This window comes from Aptenodytes patagonicus, chromosome 2 (genome assembly GCF_965638725.1).
Source record: "Aptenodytes patagonicus chromosome 2, bAptPat1.pri.cur, whole genome shotgun sequence".
NCBI lineage: Eukaryota > Metazoa > Chordata > Aves > Sphenisciformes > Spheniscidae > Aptenodytes > Aptenodytes patagonicus.
In genome coordinates this window covers 8,413,137-8,427,593 of record NC_134950.1, presented here as the reverse complement: position 1 = coordinate 8,427,593, position 14,457 = coordinate 8,413,137, and the positions used below count along the sequence as shown (strand labels likewise).

Here is a 14,457-nt window from a genome sequence, read left to right as displayed (position 1 = left end):
CACCTTGAAGGGACAGGAAAGCATTAGGGAGCTTGATAAGCAAATCAGTCTACAACACAGAGCCATGACAGCGTTGTAGCCAGTGCTCTGGGGAGCTGGTTTTACCATAATGCCCCATGATTATCCCTGCCACTTATATTTTGATCATTTAGGACCTTATTGCTTTCTTCAAATCACAGGGATGTGGCATGCACATTTCCTAATGGCATTCACCAAATGGATGTACAATGTTTCTGGAATTACTAAAAGATCACGGGTTGGGGAATGTCTGCACCACACATGGGAATAGGCAGGGGTAGAGCTCTGCCTTTTCCTGATCCTTCTCACCAATATCTACCTTAGGCTGGCTCTGACAGTCTTTGTGCCTTTGCAAGAAGTCAGGTTACGTCCCAAGATGCACTCCTGAATGGGGCAGGTCTCAGACTGAGCAGGGAAGATTGGTCACGTTAAAGAAGAGGTTGGACTTGCTTGATAGAACATACTCCACTGGAAACACAATAAATCTCAGCCATGGTTTGTACCATGCTTGTAGAAGAACACGAGTTTGCAGTGGAGGGAGGTAAATAAAATTCTCCATTTCCATGTCATTTCTGGCTGTTTCTGGTGGCTAGTTACCATTGTACAATGAGAGCCAGTTTATCCTTTAAATGCGTTCAGCTAATAACCTGTTTTAAATGATAAGATAATTGATAACGTAACGTTTACATCTAAATGGAAGAAAGTTTTGATATGAATTAAGTGCAGCTTTATATGTCATCTTAAAAGTATTCATACCCTGTTATTCAAGTCACTAACCTGACACAGGCACACAGTGAGTCACCTGAGAGAGGAACATTGTACTTGCAGGGCTGCCTCTGGTTACAGCAAAGAGGGATTTGCCAAGACTCGTGCATAAAAAAAGAAATCTTCCTTCTTCAAAATGTTATTTTTGATACAAGAGGGAGGACCTTCCCCTTTCCCCCATTTTTATCTGGAAATCACAGTTCTAGTAGATGGTTATGGAGGGAAAAATGTTTATAACTCAATCTCCCTTTCTGTTGCTGAACTGACCTGCCAATTCCCTGTTACACTTCGTGTGCTAGTGTTTGCCACATGTCTACCAAATAGCTTCTTAGCTGTGATAGAGACTCCCTGAGTTGGTCCCAAAGATTTTGACTCCTCCAGGTTCTTGAAGACAGACTTGGTCTGCAAGCCTGGAAAAAATGACATTAATGTCTTCACATAGAGCCCTGCAACCTTGGTGTGTTGTAAGCACTTGCCACTATGCAGAATTAGATGTCTAAGGAAAAGCAATGCAAGATACTGGAATACAACCCTTCAAGAAAAAAACCAAAAAGGACCCAAGTTGAAAACAACTTCCGAGAATACTTTAAATCCAGTCTTTTAGAGAATAATCTGTTAAGCTGATTGGAAAGAAGAGTTAGTGGTCACTTAGTTGCAGCTTGCTTATTTTTGCAGGGAGAAAACAAGGATATAAACCTTCTCTTTAATCTGGCATTAACTGAAACTGAAGACATCCTCAAACAGAAATAAGGTGCAGTTTCCTTTCAGTGGAGTGGTTATCTTCAGGCACAAACTGCAAAGGAGAAGACTGCGGTATCCATTTCTCTGTGTCTCTGAGCCCAGCTTAAATGCCTCATGCAAGATCAGTTTTTAGTCAAACACAAGCCATGTTTTAAGTGATAGGAAGCACTTGAGCTCAGCAGTCAGGAAATGGAAGAGCCTTGGCTATCCCGGAGGTCAAACCAGATGGTCTGACAGATACTTCTGGCTGTGAACTGCATGCCTCTGAGCCTGGAGAGTGCCTAGCTGTGTAGGGACACTATCTTTAACAAATAAAATATTGCTGTACAGCTGGCTCTTTTGGGAAAGTAGAATTATCAGGTCATTTCATTGGTTTGACTGTTTTCATTAGATATTTTTTGATCTTGCTTCTTGGGTGGTGTTACTGATATTGCTGTTTGTATTGTCTATAGCGTGCTTCTGTGCAGACAGAAAGCCTGCTTCATAAGGAGTCTGCAGCCTTGCAGCCATCAAACTGCATTAATTTGAAGGGAGTGCATGTGTTTAAGAGATGAATGTGGCTCAAGCAGCGTTTTCAGTTTCCAGTCAGGTTGGAAAAACAAGAGGTCATGGTGTGAGGAGAGGAAGAAGGTTTTGGGTTTACAGAGTGTGGGTGATAAAAACTAGCTGCAGTGAAGTTTCTAATAGTTAGATCTGTTGTGAATCAGTTTTGAAAAACTTTGCAGAAGTGAGTTTCCAGAGCAAATGAGGAATTTAAAGACATTCAGCACTGCAGCTTATATGGCTATTGTCTTTTCCAGGTATGTTGGGAGACAGAGGTACAACTTACAGTAATAGTCCATATATTCTTTTTTATTATCTCATCAGAATAGCAGCAAGGGGTGCTATATAACTAAAAGCTCCTGAACTGTGAGACATCTGAAGCAGAAAGCTAGCATTTGTCTAGATGAGAATAGTTAGATGTGCCCAACAAGTGGAGGGAGAACTGGGATGGACAGGATAGCACCAGTACAGATCTGTGAGCTATGATGTCCCAAGAGAGAAGTTTGCAAGAGGTACCAGCCACAACTCAGCCGATCACAGCCTACATCAAAGCAAGAATTCCTCTTCATGTAATACCGATTTACATTCATCAGCTTCTCACCACTGTGAGCTGCAACATTTCCTAGTATGAATTTCTACTGTCTAGCTTAACCTTTAATTTTGCAAAGAGAAATAAAGAAATGTTTGTGAAGCTGCTGGTCCCTGAACTAAATAGTACTGAAAGCTTTGCCTTCTATTTTCAATGCCATCACTTGTTACAGAAGGTACTATTGCCCAACTATTGCCCATAGTAATATCCCCACTCTTCCTATGAATTTAGGAGGACAGTGTAATATTGCTGTTGAGGATTGTGCAACACAGCTGCAACCACTTCTTCTCAGCAGTTCAGTGCTGAATGCTTTCATCCGGATGGTTGTCAAAAAAGACATCGGAACTTCCTCTGATGACAGCGGGTCAATCCGTAAGGACACCTGAAACAAGAACTGCGTGTGGCTTCAGTTCACTGTCAAGCCCTTCAAAAATGATGATGAGATAGGAAATACCCTGTGACGGCAAGATGGCTAACGTTCACAATTTTATTGTATATCATATTCTTTAGAGGTTTGCTTTCAAAAAACTACTCTGCAGGACTATCTGAAGATCTCAGCTGTTAGTTTTAAAAGTGAATTTTTTAGCTCTTGTGTTTATAGGTACAGGAGAATTCCTGGAGAATTAAAAAATGGAGGACTAACAAAAAGAACAGAGTGTTTGTTATTTTTGAGCTGATCTCATGATTTTTGGTTTCCTGATTCATGATTCTGTCATGTTGATGGTAATATAGGTGTCATGTAATGGAAATGAACAGTCCCTCTGCTATTTCTGCTTCTGCCTAAATAGTCTTACTTTTTAAAGGCCACAACTCCTCCATTACTGGTTGCTGGGACTAATCACACAAATAAATTACAGTTTTATAGGGAAAGAGGGAAATGCTGAGTGTAGCTATGTTATCCTCTGTGTCTTGAGCCTGCCTCTAATGTGGCTACAGCGTTTAGGGAAGATTTCTTTTTAATGTGAAAACTGCAGGCTCAAAAAGGAAGACATTTACTTCTGGGCAGTCTCCAGCTTCTGCTCTTACTTATTTGTTCCTGAGTTTTTTTGGTGAGGATGAGGAAACAATGAGCCTGAATTGTGATGTGAATTTGAAAAACAGAGAACTGGTACAGTTTTGCGTGCCTAACTTCTGCGGTAAGAGAAGCCTTGTTTCCAGAGCCTGGAACGTATTTCAGATGCACCAGGGGAGGGAACATAACGGTATTGCTTCCAAACACTGCTTGAATGATATCCCAAGTTCCTCTACCACCCGCTTCCAGTCCCAATAAAAATTAAACATGAATAACTGTAGTGGATACCACATCTCTTTCAAACCTCAAATGCAAGGCATGCTTCCGGAATGCGGATGTTATCGAAAAAAGCAAACTGAGGAAGTGGCCATTGCCATGGAAAATAGAAGGAAAAAAAAAACCAGAATAAAGAAGAGCACGTAAACCTGTTCTAACAACTCATGCAAAGAAGAGAAGATATCCACAGCTAGAGTAAGGCTCCAAACAAGAACTCTCTTCACCTTGCAAATGTATTTGCAGAAGTTCTGGGTTTTTCTTTCATTCGTCAAGATTGGACCATATCTAATGCTAGCCCATACCCATCCAGTGCTGTGACATGAAGATTTGCCTGTCCAGGCTTTTAGCTCTCCCTCTGCAGAGAGGACTTTTGTCCTATCCAGAACCTTTTGCAATCATTGTTTGACTCAGTACTTGACCCAAGGGCAGTCTTTCAGTTTGTAGAGATCTCAGAGACAGGGGAACTTTGCACAGCTTTTAAAATCCCTGGGAGGAGATGTGTTCAAAATCAAGCACGTTCTAGGATGTTTTGCTTGGATTTTTGGATTCCGTATGTCATCTGATCTCAGTACTCTCTTTCCTTACCAAACTTAACCTTTTCATAAGGCAACTTCAGAATTTCCACAGAAACTGCCACTTTCAAAATTTGTGAAACTTTCAGAATTTGGGAAGTTGAAGCCCTTTAGTTTTTTATGGTTTTGGTTTGTTTTGTTTTAAATGAATGCCATTTAGAGGTACTGGATACTTGATAAAACATGCTGAGCACGTTCGGATCTGATGTCGAAGAATATGTTTGCCAGATTAGTGGATAGATATTATGCAATCCTAGATCTAATTTCTCTGCTCTAACAAGGAGACACATAATTCCTTGCTCCAAATGAAAAGCAAGGAAGCTACTCTTCTGAGGGAAGCTGGCATGCCGTATTATCCCTTTTCTAGTCTCACTCATCCTAGTTCTAGTGAACGTGCTTTTCCGAAGGTCAGCAACGTTCTCATTCTGCATCCTGGGGACACACCCCCACACAGAGACACTCTCATCAAGGATATTTTTCTTTCTCTCTCATGACCAACTGAGTCAGTGTACCTAGTCAGCAGCTGGCAAATATCATGCCTTACAAACACAAAATAGGCCACCGCAAATCCCACGTGAGGATAAAGCCCATTGCTCACTCAACTTCTCATCTAAATTGAGGGCGGAAGTGAGGAATAAGACCAAGCAGTGTTTATTTCTTCTTCTTTAGTTCTTTGCCCTCTTAAAACCAGAGACAACTCTTCTAGTGCCCCAGGATTGACAATCTTAGTTTTTTCCTTTGTTTATCTGCAACCATCTGCATCTTAGTCATTAAGCTAATAACAGTGTTATTAGCTGTTGTTTTCCAGATCCCTTAAAAAGGAAGAGAAACCTTTCAGGAAGGTAACAGCACTGGAAATTCTACATACAGTGAACTAAGAAGACTGTCTCTACATCCAAACAATAACTTCTTTCTAATTATTTTTGGAAACCAATTTATCCAGTTGTGAGCAATGGTATCCTATTAGTATCAATGGGTCTTCTTGTTTGAAATATAAAAAATGTCCTGGGTGCTGGCCAGGGCTGCACAGAGTTCTTCAGGCTCAAAGGTTTGAGACAATTTCAAATTAAGGATTTGCTGTCTGTTTTCTGTTTCTTTTTAACTCGCTCCTGATTTTATGCTTTTTCAGACTTCTAGTTATGCTTTGAGCAAATTCAGTAAGAAGTAAGTTAATCAGTTGAATAGATCGGGGTCTTTCATATCATGCATCTAGGGTTTGGGTTTTTTTAGAAGACAGAAGCTAATCTTAGCAGTTATTATAGTAAACTGATGTAAATGTTTGGAAATTAGTCATTTGAACCATGTTGGAGCTATTCCAGCCTTTCTGTTCTAGGTCAGATCTTATCAGATTTATGCTAATTTATCTGCATTTTCAATAAGCAGTTTTTGTGGTTATTCAACAATGTTGTACCATCTTTTCTTGGTGAGGACCTTTTCTATGCTGGCACAGCTGTAGGAAAGAAACAAAGAGTCTGGGATGGAGACTGGACTGTAGCCTGTGCTCCGATTTTGATGTGCTCTGGCTCTGGTTGATCTTCTGCAGCTTGGTTTAGCCTTTTGTTCCTACTACCTCTGCTCATAGCTCTTCTAAACTCTCACTGCTCCTTGGGTTAGCTATCTTAGAGTTTCTAGCCTAAATTTATTTACACTCAATATGAATAGGCCCATTTGGCCTTGTACCAGCATTGTCCTAAGGTATAAATAGCTCTTCTTCATGGATTCCTTTATAAAGTTCATGCCTGGTCTCAGTCCTTGTCTATCACAGTTAAGGAAGTAAAACTCTATTTAGTCTTCTCTTGTAAGATGGGCTCTTCATTCCCTGATGTGCCTCACAGCACCTTCTTTGTATCTGCTCCTGTCTGAATGTTTCTCCTTCCAGCAAAGTTTTCAGAAAGTTTTGTGACTTGGTTATAGACATAACAGACACTTTTCAGAGGTCTTCCAAAATAACCATGGCAGAGCTGGAAACAGCCAAACCTATCCTTCTCCCCTTTGCTTTGATTGTTCAAACTTGCTTCTTATGATTTAAATACCAGTGTTTTACATTCTGCAGCTGGGCAGAGTTTGCTTCTCATCTTTTTTACCTGCACCAGGGGACCGGGTGTTTTGACAGTATGTGTTGACTGATACTGTCTTTCTTTTCCAGGGAGGTTCAGCTTTTTCTCCAGCATCCATTATTACTAAGAGGAGAGCGCAGACCCAAGCAGCGGTCCTGGCTGAAGATGTGGGATGCCCTTCATCCACCACTGAGGAAATTGTAGCTTGCCTCCGCCAGTTGCCTGCTCGTGTCCTCAATGATGCACAGACTAAGGTACACCATAGGAAAATACGTGCCATTGGCAAGGAATCAAAAAGTTTCCATTGACGCAAAGCTGTGAGGAAGCTTAAAAAATAAATTTGGCTGAATCCTTGTGAAAGAGGAACTGGACTAGCTTTGGTGGAGTGATGCTGATGTCCATGACATCCACCTCTGACCTATGAATACTCACAGCTTGATTCTCCTTTAGCCTAAATTCCTTTTATACTACTTTGACCACGTCTTCCGAAATTAATCTAAATATAGTTTTCACCTTTTTTCAGCCCCCTCTCATCTGCCCCTGGGTGTTACTCCAGAGGAGAATCAAGTGTCTGTAGCTTCAGTAACTGCATTTTTGTAGAAAAGTAAGTGGAGAGGGATATCAGTGCTCTGTCTCTTAAGTGGGAGACTTGTGAAAGCTGCAGTATAAATGATTCTAGAGACGGATCCTTTACCCACAGATTAAAACACCCACCAGCAATACATTTTCCGGTCAGGACCAGCATAAAACCAATCCCTAATTTAAAACAATATTTTTATGACTATGAGACCATCAATTCTCTTGGCCTATTCAGCTTGTTTCACCTACTGAAACTGTCAGCAAAAGCATTGCTTCCTGTTAATGGTGAGTTTGTACTTACATTAACTGACCACTTGTTCACTTGAAGGCTATCAGCTCAGTTTTCTGAAACATAAGTAAAATGGAAATGACCAGGGTGAGCTAATTTAACTGCACTATTATTGCTTTTTTGTTAATCTAGCTCCTAGCTATAAGTGGTCCATTCCAGTACTGGGGTCCAGTGATGGATGGAATTTACCTTCAGGAACCTTTAGCTAAAGCCCTGCAGCGCCCTCAACTTTGGAAAGTAGATCTGCTCATTGGAAGTGCTCAGCAAGATGGGTTGATCAGCAGAGCTAAGGCAATTAAGGTAGGAAGAGACTCACTGTTAAGGAACTGATAGTATTACTATTACTATAGTGATGACGGTAATCATACGCAGCCAGGACAGATCCTTTTTGATTTCTACAATTTGTGAATTATACTCCATGCAAATATGCAAAGGCATTGTTGATCTCCAGCCGGTCCTGTTTAGGCTGATTAATGGCATTATTATATTTGTTGATTAAAACTACTGGGGAAGATATGAAAAGGTAAAAGATCAGCAATGATTTAGCGTGTATTAATATGCAGCAGTATGTTTTACTGTCTCTGAAATCCTATTTATATTGCAATCTCAGATGTGTATCACAAAGAAGAAAGCAAGGTCATAACTTGGTTATGAAGTTCTTCACTGTGCAACAGGGCTAAGTCAGTCTTTTCCATGCCAACTTTTTTTTTGTGGCAACCTTTTTTCTCTGTTACCTTTAAGAAGTACGTTTTCTTGTAAAGATGATTCTGAATATGGACTAGCTATGACTAAGAATAGCACTGGCCTGATGTGTGGGCTAGGGTATCGGGGCATAAACCGGTGAAATGAAAAAGAATTGTGTCCGTGCTGTACTTTGGACATAAAAGTCGTCAAAAGCATGAAGGTCTACCCAGAGGGATTTTGCATCTTCTTGTGAACCCTCTGACACTGTCTGTTCTTGAGACAGCACATCAACTTTTCTAGTTCATTTGTCCTTCTCTACGATGGGAACAATAGCACTTCCCTGTTTAACACTGCCAAATTAAATTAAATGTTCCAACGTGGTCGGATATGTGCTAAGAAATCGACAGGAGAATGTAACACGACAGGGACTATTTTGAAGGTTATCTAAGTGAACTGCAGGTCTGTTGCTATCTTTCTGTAACTGTGGATTTCATCTCTTAGGAGGCAGTGAAAGGTTAATCCCAGCTTCTCTTTGCTGGTAGCCAATAACACATAGACCAATTTACTTCAGAATTAATGACAAAATTACCCCTTTGAAATAATGCTTTTTGACCCACCTGAATAAAGTTCATATTGCTTATTTAGTCTCCATCAGAAATTTCCTGCTGTTATTTCATGTATCTTTCTCTTTTGGAATCAATTAAAAGAGGAAGTCAGGCATAGGAAATGGACTGTGATGCTGGAGGCCTGCAGATAATGATCCAGACCCTGTGAGAGGGGAATAAACCTCAGTAACCTCATTACAAGTCATGTGATGAAGACTAGGAAGTGAAATTCTTTCCTTTACCACTATTTCAACATGTAACGGTTGTCTGCAAAACCGAAATGAAATTCCATGATGTATTAGAAATTATGCAACAAATCATGGTGTTAATGAAAGCCACAAGTGCTAAAAGCCAGCACTGTCAGGTTGAAATGAAAAGGAAAAACACTTGTAACTGAGAGCTCAGCCATAAAATGTTGTCTTTCCAAAAAGAAAATCTGGAATATCTTCTTTATTTAAAGGCTTGCAGTAAATAAGATTGGAAGGGGACTCAAAAAGTTAGTGCAACTCAACCCTAAGAAATGGTTGTATCTACCTCAACCTGAAAGACCTGTTTTAAAATCTCCTACTGCTGGAGATCTTCTGATCTCCTTTGGCAAGGGTTTAACTATCCTTACTTAGAAGGACAGTTAACTTATTTACTAGCTATTATAATAGTACCTACCTTACTTGGTGCTACTGCTGTAAGTCAGATTCCATCTCTATTCTAGAAAATTCATAATGTTCATGGTAGGTGATTATATTTTGTTTTCTCCCTTTTGACTTCCTTAAGCTGTTTTCATGTTCTCAGTAAGAACTGATGATTTTTTAATGCAGGTTTTCCTCTATTTCTATTTTCTTCAGGTTTTTAGGGCTTGAGGGAATATGACTGTTTTGACCAGTCTGTATTCCTGTCTTGGGATTGTTTTCTTAAAGACTCGCTGCAAGGTTAAAGTTTCCTGATTTCTTCCTTGTCCACACAGTTAGTGTATTAATTGCTGGGAAACTTCCTCCATCATTGAGCTATTTAAGAACATGCATTTTCCAGGTCCTCAAGAGCATTTCTACATCATAGCCATGACGATGCATGGTTGCAGTCAGTCAGATGATAAAGTCCTGAGTAGGCCACAGATGTATTTAGCTACAGTGGCAGAAACTGGTACGGGTGGTCATTGTTACCGAGAAGTCTGTGCCCTATTTTCTCTGTCATAATGTCATAAGGGATCTTTGATCTGTGCTAACTGTCCTCTCCCCACAATAGACCTAAAAGAAGGATTGGGACAACCCACACTGTATCCCACTCTTCTACTTTATTCGTTTTCAGGGTTCCCTTGAGGTAGATCTGACTTGCATCTTTCTGGGGAAACCCAAAGCTGGTTTTACTGCTATGCTAAGGAAGGTGGGAGGGCTTAGCTGGTGGACAGAGCACTGAACTCAACTCAGGGAACCAAGACATAGTTCCTAGTTTGCCTCTGACTACAACCAAGTTATTTAATCTGTTCTACAAAGAGGGGACCAAACCTCCCTGGGCTGAAAATCCGTCTGTGGATGTGCTCCAACTCTGTAGAGAGAAGAACCACGCATGTATTTGGGTAGATAAATGGCACAGCTGAAAGGTCCTGTGGCAAGTGTATGGAATTGGCAAAAAGTCCTTCATTTCCACCTCCTTTAGGATGACTGATTTCAGTGTAGTCAGATGCAAAGAGTGGGGGATAGAAAAATTTAACCCCTGCTGACCTGTTCCACCAGTTCCCGGGAATAGCTGTGCTGGCAAATTCAGCCAAGGGCTTGCTCTATTAATCCTGGTCTTGCTCTATTAATACTGATCCTGCAAATGGTGAGGAGACACTTTTAGCCATTTGGATGCAAGCAAGCTTGAGGCGTGATGCAAATCTTATCACCTTAGACTGGAGTTGCATGCAAGTTTTATAAACTCTTAGCAGTCGAGTCTTAGGAGTGAGGGTAAAACCTCTAGACTGCAACCAGACCTGAAGGTGGTAAATCCAGTTGACACCATGTTGTTCTGTGGGGGCTTACTGGCATTTGGTTGTGTTGGGTCTCTCTGTACTCCCCCTGCAACACTGTGCTTATGCCTGTTAAGACCTTTACCATTAAAAATGAAATAGAAAGACAGAAGGCACCACTTATGTGCTAGCAAAACATTCATGTTTGATTTGTTACTATTAAAGGCTGAGGTCTCTCAGTGATGCTTGCAGCAGAGCGTATGCTGAACATTCGTGCTCAATGTCTTGCCCATGAAAATGACCGTTTTATGGCATTCACTTGAATGCTTATTCACGTGTGCTGAGACAGATTTACCACTTCCTGGAGCACTTCGTACTCATCCCCAGTGCAGCCATCAGATGGTTGAAACTAAGTGAGAAACAAAGCAGAGTTTGTTTAGGGAATGGCAAGTGGTGCCATAATGCACTATTATGTGGCATATGGAGTGGTTAAGCCTGAACCCGTTAACTGCAATTCCCATGGCAGACCTTCAGGGACATTAGCTTTGAGCAGTCATAGATTAGGGCAACTGAGCAGAAACCTCTAAAAGTGTGGATTTCAATTCCCAACTGGGCAAAATTTTATCCCTGTGCTATATGTGATGCTCAGGTGGGAGGATCTAATGGTTCCAACTGGCATTAAATATACAGTCACTCATGATGATCTATATCTGTGTTTGTCTGTAGATGCATGTAAGTCAGTATGGCCCTGTTTATGTCCTCCATATGTTCTGTGCCTACTATCTAATCTCCACATTGCAAAGATTGTTAAGTTTCTTTTTAGTTGGAAGACTAAGGTTGCACTTTATGTGTTTTCTTTCTTTTTCTTTCCCTCCTTAGTACAAATCTAGCTGGCTGCAGAACCCAGAATTAGGACATAGGGGAGTGGATAGATAGAAATATAGTTTATTTACCCCATGTGAGCAACTGGATCTACGCAGACCAGATCTTCCATCCTGCACTATATTAGTCAGTTAATTTCTTTATGGATAAAGGTATTCAACAGCATGCAACAGATGGCAGATATGTGTATATTAATTGTAATGACCAGAGGAGCAGTGTCCTGATAAGTGCCATCAGTGAGGAGAATGGGCTGATAACAGCTCTTTACTTCATCTTGTAACTAGCTGGCAGGTTGAAACACTTGAAACACCCTGCTGAATGGCTGGCAGGTCTTTCACCATCTTTTGTGACAACGTTTATCAAAAGCCTTTTAAGACCTAAGATCTGTACATATTCTGTTAGTATTATCACTATTCCAGTTTGTCAGAAAAGTACACTTTGCCCCTTGGAAGACGTAAACGTTTGGTCTACCAACTGCTACAATTTCTTTTTAAATAAAACAATGGACCAGATTCATTCATATGCTCCAGAAGCTATGCTGTGGGAACAAGAACAGTAAGCATTATATAACTCATTATTTAGACAATGTTTATGACCGCTTTGCATCACCAGAACAGTAGAAAGCAGTGCACCTGCTGTCTTTAATTATTTTCTTACCTACTTTCTAAAAATAGTTGAAACCCCCACTATAACTCTGAGGGCAGTTGCTAATACCTCTTTAAAGGTTAGCAGAATGTAAATTATTTTACATAATGTGCAGCTGTTACTATTAATCTGGTAGCAGCTGTTGTATCTACTGCTATTTGAAAATTGTTCCTTAATCATACATTTTCTAATGGGAAACATTTGTTGGACGTGGAAAATTGGCCAAATTGAATCAACTTCTGAAAAGTTAAAATGCATTGTCTTTTTAATGTTTCATGGGTTTTATTTTGAATGTATTGCTTTGTCTTGTGCTATCATGTTAAAGTCAGATGTTTAAATTATATTATATTGCAGCCAAAGTGACACTTGAGACATCGTGTTTCAGATTGTGCTACTTTAGTGCTGGTTGGGATGAAAAATCTCAAAATGTCTTACAAATGCCAGTTCTGTTTCTGATCCATCTCTGCCTCTTGAGTGCTTTTTCAGCTGACTCAACACACCTCAAGGACCCCATTCTATTATCAATGATTGCTGAGAAAGGTCATCAGAATTCTTGGGGCTTTTTGAAGAACACAGAAACTAGTACATAGGCGCAGTAAAAACCTAAGACTGACCGCACTGAGTCAGATCAAAGGCCCATTTAGCACAGAATGCTGTTTTCAGCAGTAGCTGAGAGTGGATGTTTGTAAGCAAATCTGACCCTTCTGCTAAATGCTCCCCAAACCTCCAGCACTTTGCAGCTCAGGGACTTCCTGGCCCGAATTGGTCTTTCTGTGATTAATAACCATCAACCGATTTTTTTTTTTTTTTTTAAATTCAAAAACATGTTCATGAAACTTCATCTTCACCAATTTTGGCATCCGCAAAACCATGTGGCATGGAGTTCCTCAGCTTAACCATGTGTTGTGTGATGATGCATCTCCTTCTCTGTGGTTTTCAACTGTAATGTTTATTTGATGCTTGGTAGTTGATGAGGCAGTGAAGGATCAGTTCCTAGGGTACATAATCAAAACTCTAAGGTTTTTTCCTCTTTTTTTTTCTCTCTGTTTTAAGTTATCCATGACAGGTGTAGAATAAGGTAAAAAATCCATTAAAAAAACCCCCAACAAAATGAAAGCATTGCATGAAAGTTGCTTTGTACAGGATGCTTTACACATAAGAGCTTGGGCTCTGCATTGACACAGAAAAGCGTCTGTTCTTATCCATATCTGCTAGCCAAGTCCACCAGCTCCAGTCACCAAATGAGAGAATGCTAATTAAACAGCAGCAATTCTTCTGCTGGTTAGCAGGGAGCCTAATTGATGTGTGCTGAAGCCGATGGGAATATTGCTTTTGAATTCAGTGAATCTGCAGTCAGGTCTTCAGCGATAATTTCTGTTCTTGCAGAAAAATATACGTGTCATCGCTGTATTTAAACTGAACGATTTTGCAGGCAAGTGTGCCGTGCAGTTTCGTATGTGGCATTTGTGTACATGAAGTGACGTGTCATGCGTGAGTTGCAGATCTTTTTCGAAGTACAGCTGTATTACTAAAACTGGCACCACAAGACTCTTTTCACATTGGATGGGCCAAAATATAGCAAAAGAAGAATTTATTACAAATACAAGGAAAATTGCTAAGATCTTTTTGGACCTTAGGATATTTGGTAGTGTTTTGAAATCCCTTTTAAAGTCACTTAACCAAAATGCAAAAAGCATTAGAGTATGTCAGTAAGGACAGGCCTCGGCCTCAGCAGATGGGGACTTATTTTCCATCTTTCATTTCTGTGAATCTGTTGAAAAGTAATTATTCCCTCTGTACTTTCTGTATAGGGTTGTGGAAAGACCTAGCTATGTGATGAAAACCATCTGTGGCCCATCAAAATAATATGTTCAGTAAAGCATCTATGGTAACTGTACTGGGCAGACACCAGCCTATTTTGCATCAGACTGACTGCCCAAAATAATATAGGTGGTTTATTAGATCTTTCTCTCTGGAGTTCTTATACTAAGTTTCAGCCAGTGTGCACCTGCAAGGTGCCCTCTTTAGAAAGGACTTGATCCAACTTGAAATAAATTATTTAAAATAAAAAAAGGTGAAAAGTCTGAATTGATAAAATAAAAAACTTCTGCAAAGAGGGATGTGGTGGAAACTTCCAGCAGTCTTCAGCTTTGGTAAAAATAGGGTCGGGTAAGCAGTTTGGCATGGAAGATGGTCACCCACCCTGCTATCAGTAATTCTGCAGTGACATGGGCACTCTGCTCTGGGGAAAATGCCTT

General features: G+C 40.3%; 1 protein-coding gene across 1 annotated transcript in view; it reads left to right on the top strand.

The window, feature by feature from the left end:
* The window catches only part of TG (thyroglobulin), a 165,800-nt gene that overhangs the window by 127,337 nt on the left and 24,006 nt on the right, over positions 1 to 14,457 (top strand). Inside the window, exons 42-43 of the mRNA XM_076329064.1 lie at positions 6,663 to 6,827; positions 7,574 to 7,741. Of these exons, the coding sequence (XP_076185179.1) occupies positions 6,663 to 6,827; positions 7,574 to 7,741 (333 nt within the window). The remainder of the gene's footprint in view (positions 1 to 6,662; positions 6,828 to 7,573; positions 7,742 to 14,457) is intronic.